This window comes from Lissotriton vulgaris, chromosome 6 (assembly GCF_964263255.1).
Source record: "Lissotriton vulgaris chromosome 6, aLisVul1.2, whole genome shotgun sequence".
Classification (NCBI taxonomy): domain Eukaryota; kingdom Metazoa; phylum Chordata; class Amphibia; order Caudata; family Salamandridae; genus Lissotriton; species Lissotriton vulgaris.
This window is the reverse complement of record NC_141694.1, coordinates 432,689,066-432,704,495: the sequence shown is the minus strand read 5'-3', so window position 1 is coordinate 432,704,495 and position 15,430 is coordinate 432,689,066. Positions and strand designations below refer to the sequence as shown.

Sequence of the window (15,430 nt, the reverse complement as noted above, 5' to 3'; positions counted from 1 at the left end):
TGACTGTATCTGTAATCTTAGTGATTTTACAATTGATCTCATGCTCTGAAGTATCCATAAAGAGTCAAGCACAACATTGCAATACTCCAAATTAAATTAATAAGTAAAATTACGCAATGAAATTGCTCAGGAGTCTTCCAATATCTGACAAAAGTACTGACATATGATGCAATGCTGCTTATATAAAAGTCCAAATCAATTAAAATAATGTTACTCAGATACCCACCAGTGAATGGTGTGTCCCTGCAGTTCTATAACAGATTTTTTTGCAAGATTTATTTTGGTGTACACAAATTCATACTGGAATTTAGCATACTATTGCTACGTCTATAAGTTGGGGAATATATCTGCCATTAAGTGAGAAAACTGAAGATAACAGCCCTGAGGGAGTCATAGGTTAACTTACCAACTGACGAAACCTGTGTTGGCTGGCAGAAGAACCAAGGGGCATATTATCAAGGACAGGCGATACATTATCGCCGCTTTTATCTGCAGTAAACTGCCGATAAAGCGGCGATAATGGCCTTGATAATATGCTCTATGAATTCCAATCGAAGCCCATGTTAGATGTGAACACATCTAACATGGGCTTCGATTGGAATTCATGGAGCATATTATCAAGGCCATTATCGCCACTTTATCTGCAGTTTCCTGCCGATAAAAGCGGCAATAATGTATCGCCTGTCCTTGATAATATGCCCCCAAATTCTAATTAAAGAAAATAATTGGAAGCTATAAGGACGACTGGAGGACTCTTAATCATGTTTATATATGATTGTGTATGTTCAGAGATCTTTTTCATTGATAAAATAAGTATATACAAATCATATTAATTTGACATTGTGTTTATGTGGTCTTGAAACAAAAATACCATCTTAGATTATATATTCAAAGAACTGTACTACAAGAAAATAACAGACTCTACTGCCTAAAATCTCAAAATCAACATGATTGGGCACCATTAAAGTTAAGTGACAAGTTCAATGTTGTTTCCATGGGTATTTGTTATAGAACCCCTCATTTAAGATGAGATTGTTGTTCACAACCACTATAAACCTACCAGGAATTTTAATCTGTAAAATATTGCCCACTGTGAGTAGTTGGTCCCAAGCTCGAACATAGTCATTCTCCCAATCCTCGGGTATCACAAGGCCTTGTCATGCTGATCTTGTTCCCAAAGTCCAGAAACTTTTCCTGGCACAACCTGAGTTTCCGAGACTGTCAGAGAAGCCAAGTCAGATCCAGCAGTTTCACAAGGCCATGCTCTGAGCCTTTCGATCCCTTCCGACTCCCTCTGGCACACCTGTGGGCCCTACAGAGCCAATAGGTTCTCCATCTGGGATACTGTCAGCAGGTTCACCCCATGCACCACTTGAACCCTCTTTGCCCACAACCAGGCCCCTACAGACGACATTGCCGTCTCCTCATCTGGGTCCACATTCTACATCGGTTCCCAGAACATCATAACCAGTACCAACTCCATGGACGCTAGTGACGATATCCGTTGTGATCTTCGAATCAGAGTCGGCACGACCTCGACGGAGGCTGCTCTTGGTATCCATCAACCACAGCCATTGCCCACTACACCTAAGCCTCTCAGCTATGTGGTTCCACAGGACAGGACTCCTACTCTGCATTCTCTATTTAGGACAGACTCTGACAATTAGTATGATTCAGGAGATGAGTTCTGGCAGCCCAACCATGAAGAAAATAGATATGATGACCTCAAAAGTGCCAGTGGCCTTGCACCTCTCATAATACTGACCTAGTCTCACCTCTAAACTCTGCCATTGAGGAAAGTGCCTCCTTCGCACTGCGTATGTGGAGGGCGGCTGAGGCTCTCAACCTCCAGGTCCCCACCATGGAGGTCAAAACTAATGACTTACTGAAGTTCTCTAACCGGGGCAGACTAATACTGAGCCCTTGTTGCCCTTTAATGAGGCCCTTACAGAGACTCTTTTAGGGGCCTAGGCCAAGCCCCGCTGTGGTACCCCTATCAAACACCAGATTGTGTGGTGCCATCGCCCTGCCCCCAACAAATCCACTTTTCTGACTCAGCACACTTCCCCCGAGAGCTTGGTGGTGCAAGCTTCCTCCAGCAGTACAAACCCGAATGTCTTTCTGACTAATGCTCCTGATAACTAGTGTGAGAGGGTAGAGACCTTTGAGAAGAGGGTATTTTTTTCCATTAGGTTGGGTCGGCAGAAGGTCAGTGCCAGCTGCCTTTTAGGCTGCTATTCCCACACTCTCTGGGACTCTGTAGCTCCAGTTCTCCCAGGGGTCCCTAAGAACTTCATCACGTACTGACTCAAACCATACAAGATCGCCATGATGCTGCAATATTTTCTATCATTTTGGTCTGGATACCACAGATTCCATTGCTCAAGCCTTTGACACTCTTACCGCTTTTTATTGCCATGCCTGGTTGAGATCTACTTGTTTCTCCGGCGATGAACAGTATTCCCTTATGGACATGCCCTTTGACTCAACTTGTCCTTATGAAGACAAAACAGACTCTGCTCTGGGCCATTTCAAAGAAAGCAGTGCCCCAGGATGCTTCTTGGGTTTGTCTGCCCCGTAATGCAATTACACCAGCCATTTGGACCCGTCCATGGCTCAGACATGGGCATTCCATACAAGAACCCTCAGAGGGTTCCCAGTCGAGGCCATGGCACCCACCTATCCCACAGTCAGGGACTGATCGCCAGTCAGTCTACCGCCTCCTCCATGGACCCACCTGCCAAGCCCATTTGGCTTGCCCTTAGTGGAGCACAACAACCCGGCTGGAGGCTGGATCCGACAATGGCAGTCCAGACTAGCAGTCCATAGCATCGGATTGGTGGATCATGCAAAGTGTACAGAAGGGGTATGCCCTACTCTTCCCGACCCTTCCACCTCGCCTTTCACCTTCCCCGGGACGAGTGACAGAGGACCATCTGACCATCTTAAGGCAAGAAGTGCAAACCATGGGCAAGGGGCATTATCAAGAGGAATCTTGCATCAGAGGTAGGTTGTTACTCCCGCTACTTCCTGGTGCCAAAGAAGAAGGGAGGGCTTGGTCCCATTTTAGATCTGCAGCGTGTCAAAGCCTTCCTTGGGAAGTACAAATATGAGATGCTCTCTGGACCAGGTCCTGTCTGTCTGGAGACTGGATGGTAGCGTTGGAACTGCAGGATGCTTATTTTCTTATGACCATTCTTCAGGCCCACGGGCAGTGTATACGGTTCATGGTGGGACAGGAGCATTTCCAGTTTGCTGTGCTCCCCTTTGGTCTCAGCATAGCCCCCTGGGGGCGCAATGCTGTTAAGGGGTGATGGTTGCAGCACATCTTTAGAGGTCAGTGGTCCCAGTATCCCCTTACCATGACAAATGAATACTGAAGGCAGGTTTACATGAAGTAATCATCAAACACCTCCAAACTATGGCGAACCCCTGACATCCTTGTGGTTCGCTATCAAAGTGCCGAAGTGACACCTGACTCCTTCTCAGACATGCATTTTATCTGAGCCATTCTGGATGCAGTCCAGTGTTGTGCCTTTCCCCACCGGGAAGGAGTGCCTAGGACAAATAGACCATGATCTTGATCTTTTAGCCTGTGTCCATGATTTCTGATGTCCTCAACTCTAAGGCTGCTGGGACTGTTAGCCTCCTACATCCTGCTGGTCAACCACACAAAGTAGCGTATTCGGGCTCTGCAGTAGCATCTGAAATCTCAGTGGGCTCAACATCAAAGGGGGATCTCTCCATCAAGCCCAGTTCTCAGAGGAGACTGCTAAAGAACTACAGCGGTAGTTGTTCGACCACGAATGGTTCAGTGACAGACCTTCTCCCAGAGATGACAATAGTGGCCGATGCATCACTGACGCTTTACTTGTCTGCCGCCCGACTTGCCGGATTAGAAATCACTAATCGCCTCTCTTAACGGAATCAACTGACCCCGCTGATTGATGTGCTTAGCCCCGGGTTTTTCTCAGCTGAAAACTTCTCCTAATCAAGAGATCTTCAACCCCTGAACCCCGTGGACCGCCGGAGTGGTTCCAGCCCCGGTGCAGTCCCACGCATGACCTTGCTTCAACTTTAAGGTTTCTTCTGCCTTCTGCCTTGACTGCCACTGCGTGCTTGGATCTTCCCATACCACCCTGCCAGGCGACATCGCTTGCTGTGCCCTGCACTACTCCCAAATCAAGTGACCTTTGTCCTTACGATGACCTGAAATTGAACAAGTTGCAACGCCGTTGACTACTCAGCCCAGAACGTTCGCACCTATTGTGGTCAAATTAATTTACCCAATTGACCTAGATTGACATTGTATATATTATTTTTGTATTTTACCACATTTTACTTAATTTTCCATTGCGCCTTTCACGCTGTTATTTCATCCTTGTGTCACTGCGCTGCCCACTGTCACTTGCACATCCAGTACACACTTGTATGGTAAGGTCACTGTTTTATTTAATTATACTGTAGTGCTGATATAACTACTTATATTATATATATAAAATAATCCTGTTCCTTGCAGCATTCCTGCTGTGGTCTACCTTTTGTTTCTTTTTCCCCCTTCCCTCGTTACTTCTGCTACCAGAAAATTGCCTTCTCTAAATGTTTTCCAGTTGAGACATTGTTTTTTGATATATCACTTGTGTGTTGGGGCTGCCACCTGGGAGATGCAGAGATCAGAAGCCTCAGGCCTTTGACGGAGGCCTGGCTCAATATCAACTTTCTGGAGGTGAGAGCCATTGGCTGGTGCAGGTGCTCACAGACAACATCACTGCCTTGTGGTATTGCAGCAAACAAGGTGGGGATGGGGTCATGGACCCTGTGCCAGGAGGCTCTGCGCATCTGGAAATTGCTGGAGCACCATAGAATCTTCCTGGTGGTGAACCATCTAACGGTATCCTCACAGGCCAGTGTGGACAAACTCAGTCGTTTTTGCCTAGTGGATCACAAGTGGCAGTTACACTGGGAGGTGGTGCAAGGTCTCTTCCACACCTGGGGCGAACACTCTTTTTGGTAGAAACTCCATCTAACTGCAGATTCTTCACCAGTCCTTCCATCCTCCCCATTCTGTGAATTGGGCTCTGCCCACTAAAAATATGTCAAATCTAGCAATCTACACAATGCTTAATGCCAATTCACTGTTGGGGCTCTGCATCTGGGGAGCTGATAGGCTCGAAAGCAACTGACGTCAATACTGCTCTGTGGTACCTATTTGGGCTCCTCACGTTATTTCCAATGAGAGACGCATCAGTGCCACCTGCCAGCACACAGAGGTATTTCCAGATCCAGTTTAATGCCTGGGGAAGTATTTAAAAGGTGATGAATAATTGTTAGATAGAGTCTCTACCACAAAGAGCGTTATCAAAGATAAGTAACTTGTTCTTCAGCATTGTCAGTTCTTTATAATGTGCCTTAAAATGCACAAGTTGGTAATTCTATATCAAGCTAGACTTAATTATATGAAATCCATGCACCCTTATTCTGACAGAGTTGAACTACTTTGGCATGTGCATCTGAGGCCACCATAACAGATTGACATTCGATAATTTCCATTATGATTACAGTAGGGATCGGCTTATCAGAGGTTTTCACAAATATTTTCAAGGTCTGTACTATGACATGCTAGTGGAATCGTGTAGTGTTAGGTAATGGGAACTAGTATAAGAGAGAGCTTGCATTATGTGTTCATAAATTGTCTTTCAAGTTTCTTTTTACACAATTAAATAATTTGCAACCAAATATGCCCTGGATTACTAGGAGGTTGGCGAAATTATTCTTTATTTCTCTCCACCGATTATTGATTTGGAGCATTATGATCATTCACCTTTCAGAATCCAGTTCAATACTAATAGACCGAAAATTAGCAAGCACAATTACATAGTGGTTCGCTGACTGCCACATACCTGTCAACCTCTTGAATAAAAAAAGTGGTAAAATCAAGGCATTTAAGAGGGCAATCCTATTGGGTTACTTGGTGAAAAACACGGGAAAAAGTCTGTGACACCTGCTAAATGCCGGTGCGTTGAAAAGTATGTTGCTACAAAATATTAAGTGCTTAGTTGCCCCTCCCACCAAATTTGTTACAACTCATGCCTCTTAGACTTGAGTTCTAAGTCTAGGAATTTGCAGGTGGCCCTAGCTATTGGAATTGGCTGATCTGCAGCCAGAGTGGTCTAAAAACAGCACCTGATTATGATTTTTTAAGTGATAAATCAACTGCCGAAACAACTTCCTTTTTCAACCCATATGATTGACAGTCTCACAGCCAATCGAACTTGGTTCCTGTAATTAGACCAGCTAATTTGATTGACAGCCAATCAGAATAATTAGAGCCAGCCAGTCTTAGATAATTTTGCAGAAAGCAGTGGAAAAGCGATGACTTCAGGCTAGTAATATGACGCTTTATGTAATTGCTTAAGAACAGTAGCGGCTCCTCCGCAATGGCGGAGGAGCTGCGCCTCACTCACTGGCTCAGCATCAGTAAATGAAAAATAAAACAATGTCATCGTTTTATTTGTCATTTTCTGCCTCTGAACCAGCTTGCGAAGGGAGGGGTGAGGCATTGGGAGGAGGAGTGCGATGTGCACTCCACTCCATAAGTGCGCATATGTGTTTTAGCTGGCCGTCTCAGGCCGACCAAAACACACATGCGCACTTAGGTTTGTTCCAGCCCAGCTGCATTGAGCATCTGGGATGAAGAAACCCCACAGACTCCCTGGTCTGAGCAGTGCGTTTTTTCTGACTGCTCAGACCAATCCCCATGCTGCTCTGCAGCACGGTAATCGGATGGGAGTCTGTGACGTGGCCCCAGTGCTTGCTGGGACCAGGAAGGACAAGACTGAGTTTGACGTGGGAGGCAGATCCAGGTAAGTTTTTATTTTAAATAAAAATCTTATTTTAACCCTACCACTCGCCCCACCGCCTCTTTATTGTGTAATGTAATGATGTCTTGTAAAGCGCATGAATCACCCCACATGGGGTATCTCTGCGCTGTAGACCGCTGGGGAACCTGTCCTGGCTTTCCCTGTGAGATGGTCCCTACTGGGTATCTCCAAGGTGAAACCAGGCATCCCCGGCGTATGTGGGAGGCTGTTGTGGAGATGAGGCAAGCTTATGCCCAGAGTTGCCAAGTGTGATCCCTGGTTAGAGTAGGCACCAAGGCAAGAATTATCGAGTCCGCTGACCCTGGTCCACGACCCTGCCGCTTCGGGAATTGAACCCTGGTCCCGGGCCGTCCTCTGCTTCCGGGTCTGCCGCCTCTAACCAGTGAGCCACACCACACCATTATTGTGGCAGACACAACTGCGTAAGAAGAACACAATCCTTCCTCTTAGTGTATGAATTTTCTTTTTTTAAACTCAGATTCTTCCCCTTCCACTTAATGGCAGATGTTTTTTCACTCTCCCCTACTGATAATCTTTACAACTTGCATAATGTAATATGGACTGAATCTCTAACTGTGCCCTGACCCCTGAGATTGCTTAAGGTTTTCCAAATTGACTCGCTTGCGGACTCTGTTTTTTGCATTTGTTTAATAGCTTATTTTTCATTTTTCTCTTCTTCAAGAATCGAAAAAGACTCCTAGCCGGCCTGACAGTCGAGCAGGCAGTAAGACTGGCAGCCGTAGAAGCAGCGATGCATCGGACTTTGACATTTCAGAAATTCAGTCTGTGTGTTCAGACATGACAGACGCTGCACGCGACGCCACTAGGCCGTCCCCCCGAGCAGGATCTCGGCCCTCATCCGGCAGGCCTTCCAAAATCCCAACGCCTCAGCGGAGGTCGCCAGCGAGCAAGCTGAACTCCTCCTCCAAAAGATAGTGTCATGAACTCGAGCTCTCTTCCTGTGCATTAAATATTTAAGTTTTTAAGATGTAAGATATTATGTAGAAATTATTGTGAAATATTGCAAGAGGTGGATTTTTAATTATGGAGAAGGCCTTATTTGTGTATTTGTCCTGTTATTTTATGTGTATAAATTGTGTCTGATGTTTCTTGTTTTGCCATATTTTATTTGGAGAGAATGAAGAATATTTTAAGTTAAACACTAACACTTTTACACAGCAATGTGCATAAGGTATGCTAAAACAGTTCCCGGATGTACATCGGCATCCTGAATCAACTACAATAGGCTCAGCACTAGGGCTTTAGTGAATGGCTGCAGGTGACTCCTTGCATTTCTCAGTAGCTATTAAATTGCAAAGTCGCAAGTGCACATTTTGAACTTAATCAATAATAACAATAAGAGCGTGAACAGGTATTTTTTAAATTAACATGGTTAGAGAACGTACGAAAGTCACTTTAAAGCACTTGTAAGCAACATGATACTGTACTAAAATATCTTGCAGCACAGTCTGTGCCATTAACTTATCTGAGGCCAGAGTTATCCTGGCGACTAGAACTATTGTACTGTACAAAAACAATTAAGTGCATTCATGTAAATGTGAGATTTTCTTTGCTTGAGTGGGCGGTAGCACTGTATGAAATTATTTTGTATTAAAGCAATTTTGCTTGCCGAAAGATATGAAATAAACAATGTCCCTGAAATGCATGGCTGGTAACTGACTCCCAAGTTTTGACCCTGGTAGACCCTCAAACAACTCCATATTGAACCACCCTTTATACTACCTGGTCTGTTTTCAGTGTCTACCTTTAGTTTGGAGGAGTCAATAAGGTGTTGGATGCAGAAGGGGACTGGCAGCCAAAAGCAGCACTTACAAAACTGTTGCAACCTAGCCTGACACTGTCCAGGAAACTTTGAAGACAGAGGGTGGGGAGGTGTTCCCCAAGAAAAGTTTAGAAAAATTGAAGCCAAACAGGGAATTTCACAGCACAGTTTTCTAACATATTTGCTACAAAGCTGCCGATTCTACAGGTAGTTCTAAAGTGGTAGCAATGATATATTCTAATACTTTAGAGTCTGTCACAGTCCCAGGAGTGTTATGTCTGCATTACAGTGAATCATGAATTGTATATGAAAATATTGCATGCCTGACAAAAACTACCATTTATTATGAAATGTTTTACCTTAGTCATCCATGAAGTAGAAATGTAAATTGGCTTTTTGTAGGCATATAACTTTCAGTTAAAAAACAACAGAGCTGTGTACTAGGGAGGGAACATGGTAAAGAAGGATCTCTTCATCTGGCGTCCATGTGGGGATCGAGTGAATCCTGTTATTTCCAGGTGAAATGTTCCTTGGAAAGGTAGGTTTTCAGCTGTTTCCTGAATTGAAGAAGTAAAGGCGCTGGTGTATCTATTTTGAGTTAGAATATCAGATTTTCATTACCTTGAATTAGATGTTTATTTCTGGTTCTGTTCTAATGTTCTTGCTCTTCTGAACCTATATCTGGAACTGATCAGCCAGATTGAGAGGTGTGTTGGAACTAGTTGCTCTGAATATGATGCTGTAGGTCTTGACGATGATGTTGGATTGCTAGACTAGTTCTTAAAACATACTTTTTCACCCCCTAATCAACTAAGCAATGTAGTCCCAAATACCACTAGCCCATGCAGGACTGGTACACTTTTTATGAGTCTCAAAAAATAGGAGCTCAGAGGGAAATGTCAGACCCCGGGACCCTCCACTCAAATCATCATATTCACAAAACCTGGTCCTACTGTACACTAGGCAATCTCTTTTAAACTATCTCCTGTTGACTCGTTCGTGTGGTTATTCTTAACCTTACACCCACTCCAGGAGTTTACAACAGTGTGGGCCTGTCTTTAAAATATCCTCATACAATCTGTGCGTGTCATTCCCTGTGTATCTACAGTCCCTACTCTCAAGCTGTGCTCGTGCAATCCCGTGTGTGGATGCGGAGAGGGATAGGTCAGATTAAATAAAAAAAGGTCAGAAAAAATGTGTGGATGATGGGAAGGTACCTCACGGGAGCAACCACCAGGGAACTGCTGACAGGTTCTCGTCAATATGTTCCACTTCTCATCATTGGCTCCTTCCCATCGAAAATAAACAAAATAGAAAGTAGGAAAAAATGTTAATTAACTCAATGGTGTATGTCCCTACAGCACTGATGTGCATCTACCCCCACAGGTATCAACACCGCTATTCAGTGTGATACTGTATTAAAAATGTAGTTAGAAGTCCCTAGCTATTCGGACATCTTTATTCTATGATGGGTATCTACTCCCACTAAAACCAACACTCTACCGTTGTGCTTCGTTTTTGTATTCTATGAAGCCAACAAGTTTCATTGCCTGTGTAATTTCGTCTGCAACTTCTTCAGGGCTGGGGGTGTTTTCTCCACACACCGCCGGGCGCCGCCGGCGTTTAAATCTGTAGACACAATAGACACCAACAGAAGACAAAACAACATAAAAAACATAGAGTGACACACATTAGTTGGGTGCCCATTTCCTCTAGATGTACATAAAATCCAACTGTTTCAGGGACATGTTTAGACGTATTACCTTCATCTCTGTGCCTACTGGCATACCTGGGGTTTCTTGTTCCCTCGTATGTGGTACTGGTCCGCCTTTGGGGTTTGTTTTTTGGTCGCTTCTCGTCGACCTGCAATCATGCACACACTTAGTAAGTACCTTGTACCTCCTCGCTGTGCCTCTCTTGCCCGTTTATTTAATTTGTGAAATTTACAATTAAAAATGATCATCGCCAGCATAACTTGTGCCTCGATTTCGCCTAGGGTCCCTGATATTATGGCCGTTCTCGTTTCTCCACTTTCCAGTACAACTGCGCTCGCACTGGGTCACATTTCAAACCCGCATCCTTTCACCTCCCGTATGCTAGTTCGCGATTCTTAAGGGGTGAGTAAATAACTACCACAGGTCTGTATATTTGCCAGCTATTCCTTGGGGTTCTGGATACTTCAAGTATATTCTTATTCCGGATCCCTCTCCTTACCGTCTATGTCTGTAGACGTTTCTTTTACTCGGGGCTCCCGATCCCGCTACCTCAAGCCTTGTTCACGCCGACTTTGTTAAATGTTGGCGTGTGACGTAGCGTGTCACATGACCTGCTACTTCGTGACGGCCATCTTGGAACGGGGAGATCTCTCGTTCTTCCCAACACCATGGCTGTGCCGTCTCCTGATAGTGTATGTGATTTCTCGATTGTTAATTGCTCAAATGCATTTGTCTGCCAATATTGATATCACATTGATGAATTTCACTGTTTAGATAAAGAAATTATAATTGTTAATCTATGGAATCCTATTCCTTTATATATTCTCAGTGAGTATGAGATCCAGGAGTTATCTCATCTGATTTGACCAGTTAGGGATATATTAATTTCCCTGTATGTACCACCCCTTCTCCAGGGAGACGTAACTCAAAGGGCCCTCCTGTCAGTGCTCATTCATCTTACAGATATCTTATTCCAGTCAATAAGATCATTGAGTCCATCTTTATCTGCCCTTTCTTGGTAAATCCAGCGAGCTTCCTTTGACATCAGCCTGATTTCAATCGTTCTAGGGTCCCCCATGATTTTTTCTAGGATCACCCAGCGTATGTCTTTAGGTTGATGTTGCGCCAGTTTGAAATGCTGTACCAGCTTAGTTGTTAATCGTCCTGCTCTCAACGTGCTGAGATGTTCTTGAATGCGGACCTTGGCCTTTCTGGTTGTTACCCCAATGTAATGAAGTCCGAATGGGCACGTGAGCCGATATATGACATTAGCTGTATTGCAGTTCGTCAGACTATTCAAATTCCATATTCTCCCATTCATCAGTCGGACACTCTTCGTTTTTTCAGTAAGTCCGCACACTGAGCAACATCCACACGGGTGATGCCTAGCGACTGGTTGTGGTGCTACACCTTCCTGTCTGGGTCGTGAATGCACTAGCCTGTCCTTCAGATTTTGGGATCTTCGAAAGGCAAACCGCGGTGGTGGCATCTTGAAACTGCTAGTACTCAGAAGGTGCCAGTGCTTTCTTAAGAACAGGCGGATCTTTGAGGACAATGAATCAAAGGTGGTGACCACCGGTAGACAATCTCCTGTTTCCTTTGGTACTCTCTCAAGAAGACTTTCTCGTGGAGTAATCAGAGCTCGCTTCCATGCAGATTTAACTACTCTTTTGGGATACGCACGTTTCTCTAGCTTCGCCGTCAAATCACTCGCTTCTTCCACATATTTCTCTCTAGTGCTGCAGTTCCGTCTATACCGGAGGAACTGTCCTACCGGCAGATTGTCACGGAGTGCACGAGGGTGGTATGAGTTATAGTGGAGCAACGAATTTTTGTCAGTCGGCTTCTTGTGGACCTGTGTGGTAAGTTGATGGTCCTGGGCTAGTATATCAATGTCCAGGTATACTGCTGTCTTTCTATTGTAATGCCATGTCAATTTCAGACAAGGGTCCAAGTTGTTCAACCATGTAAAAAACTCCTGTAATGTAGACTCTGACCCAGTCCACACGCATAGGACATCATCAATAAATCATTTCCAGAGGCAGATATTCTTCTGGTACGGGTTCGATGGATGATGAATATAGTGAGTCTCGAACTGTCCCACATAGATACACGATCCCAAATCTGACAGACAGGCTAGTGCATTCACGACCCAGACAGGAAGGTGTAGCACCACAACCAGTCGCTGGGTATCACCCGTGTGGATGTTGCTCAGTGTGCGGACTTACTGAAAAAACGAAGAGTGTCCAACTGATGAATGAGAGAATATGGAATTTGAATAGCCTGACGAACTGCAATACAGCTAATGTCATATATCGGCTAACGTGCCCATGCGGACTTCATTACATTGGGCTAACAACCAGAAAGGCCAAGGTCCGCATTCAAGAACATCTCAGCACGTTGAGAGCAGGACGATTAACAACTAAGCTGGTACAGCATTTCAAACTGGCGCAACATCAACCTAAAGACATACGCTGGGTGATCCTAGAAAAAATCATGGGGGACCCTAGAACGATTGAAATCAGGCTGATGTCAAAGGAAGCTCGCTGGATTTACCAAGAAAGGGCAGATAAAGATGGACTCAATGATCTTATTGAATGGAATAAGATATCTGTAAGATGAATGAGCACTGACAGGAGGGCCCTTTGAGTTACGTCTCCCTGGAGAAGGGGTGGTACATATAGGGAAATTAATATATCCCTAACTGGTAAAATCAGCTGAGATAACTCCTGGATCTCATACTCACTGAGAATATATCAAGGAATAGGATTCCATAGATTAACAATTATAATTTCTTTATCTAAACAGTGAAATTCATCAATGTGATATCGATATTGGCAGACAAATGCATTTGAGCAATTAACAATGGAGAAATCACATACACTATCAGGATCCGGCACAGCCATGGTGTAGGGAAGAACGAGAGAACTCCTCGTTCCAAGATGGCCGCAACGAAGTAGCAGGTCAGGTGACACGCTACGTCACATGCCAACATTTAACAAAGTCGGCGTGAACAAGGCTTGAGGTAGTGGAGCCCCGAGTAAAAGAAACGTCTACAGACATAGACGGTAAGGATAGGGATCCGGAATAAGAAAATACTTGAAGTATCCAGAGCCCTAGGAATAGCTGGCAAATAAACAGACCTGTGGTAGTTATTTACTCACACCTTAAGAATCGCGAACTAGCATAAGGGAGGTGAAAGGATGTGGGTTTGAAATGTGACCCAGTGCGAGCGTAGTTGTACTGGAAAGTGGAGAAACGAGAACGGCCATAATATCAGGGAGCCTAGGCGACATTGAGGCACAAGTTATGCTGGCGATGATCATTTTTTATTGTAAATTTTGCAAATTAAATAAACGGGCAAGAGAGGCACAGCGAGGAGGTACAAGGTACTTACTAAGTGTGTGCATGATTGCAGGTCGACGAGAAGCGACCAAAAAACAAACCCCAAAGGCGGACCAGTACCACATACGAGGGTACGAGGAATCCCAGGTATGCCAGTAGGCACAGAAATGAAGGTAATATGTCTAAACCTGTCCCTGAAACAGTTGGATTTTATGTACATCTAGAGGAAATGGGCACCCAACTAATTTGTGTCACTCTATGTTTTTTATGTTGTTTTGCCTTCTGTTGGTGTCTATTGTGTCTACAGATTTAAACGCCGGTGGCGCCCGGCGGTGTGTGGAGAAAACACCCCCAGCCCTGAAGAAGTTGCCTACGAACTTACACAGGCAATGAAACATGTTGGCTTCATAGAATACAAAAACGAAGCACAACGGTAGAGTGTTGGTTTTAGTGGGAGTAGATACCCAGCATAGAATAAAGATGTCCGAATAGCTAGGGACTTCTAACTACATTTTTAATACAGTATCACACTGAATAGCGGTGTTGATATCTGTGGGGGTAGATGCACATCAGTGCTGTAGGGACATACACTATTGAGTTAATTAACATGTTTTCCTACTTTCTATTTTGTTTATTTTCGATGGGAAGGAGCCAATGATGAGAAGCGGAACATACTGACGAGAACCTGTCAGCAGTTCCCTGGTGGTTGCTCCCGTGAGGTACCTTCCCATCATCCACACATTTTTTCTGACCTTTTTTGATTTAATCTGACCTATCCCTCTCCGCATCCACACACGGGATTGCACGGGCACAGCTTGAGAGTAGGGACTGTAGACACACAGGGAATGACACGCACAGATTGTATGAGGATATTTTAAAGACAGGCACACCCTGTTGTAAACTCCTGGAGTGGGTGTAAGGTTAAGAATAACCACACGAACGAGTCAACAGGAGATAGTTTAAAAGAGATTGCCTAGTGTACAGTAGGACCAGGTTTTGTGAATATGATACTTTTTATGAGACCTTCTCTATGACAAAATTGATTCCACATAACATTAGCTTTTCTCTGCATAAACTAAATGTGCAGTAAGATACCCAGAAAGACCCCCCAGCTATTTAACACTTTTCATAGGAGTAGACCTGCTTTTATGTACCAGACTGCAAAACTTTTAAAGAAGCACTTACAGAACTGTTCTACAGAAAGCAGATATCCAGTGAGTAAGTTATGCTGTTTCTGTGCCATTTTAGTATTCTGATTGCGCACATGCACATACGCAGTCCACTCATGCACCCCTACCTTCAGAATGCATGTATTTTAGACAAAATCACTTGCAGAACACATCTGGATTTATTGGCATATATTTCTTACATAACTACCCCAATTTAGAATGTCAACTACCTCCACGCCTCTGGCTTTCTTTACGATTTCATATTCTCTTATACTACTTATGGCAGGATAGGTATGTGTGGAGTTGTGTAGTGCAACCCTAGCTACAAACCAAGAGATTGTGGTATAGTGTAAAGAGCACATACACTACCATAGTGGACAGAGGTGAAATTAAGATGGGGTAGGATGGGATGGGGTACAATGCCATATACCTTCCTTAATAAATTTCTCTGGCAGTCATATTGTTTGAATCAAGCTCTAGATTCTTCTTAAGACTGTGCAGATGATCATAATTTCATGAGTTCCCATATGGGTTTGT

At 44.2% G+C, this 15,430-nt stretch overlaps 1 protein-coding gene across 3 annotated transcripts in view; it reads left to right on the top strand.

The window, feature by feature from the left end:
• DST (dystonin) overlaps positions 1-8,543 on the top strand; it is a 1,528,317-nt gene extending 1,519,774 nt beyond the window's left edge. For 2 of the 3 annotated variants that reach the window (XM_086926448.1, XM_086926449.1), the window contains one exon: positions 7,564-8,543. In XM_086926448.1, the coding sequence (XP_086782574.1) occupies positions 7,564-7,817 (254 nt within the window). In that variant the 3' untranslated portion in view covers positions 7,818-8,543. The remainder of the gene's footprint in view (positions 1-7,563) is intronic. The other variant, XM_086926451.1, reaches the window with a different exon arrangement.
• The last annotated feature ends 6,887 nt before the right edge of the window (positions 8,544-15,430 follow it).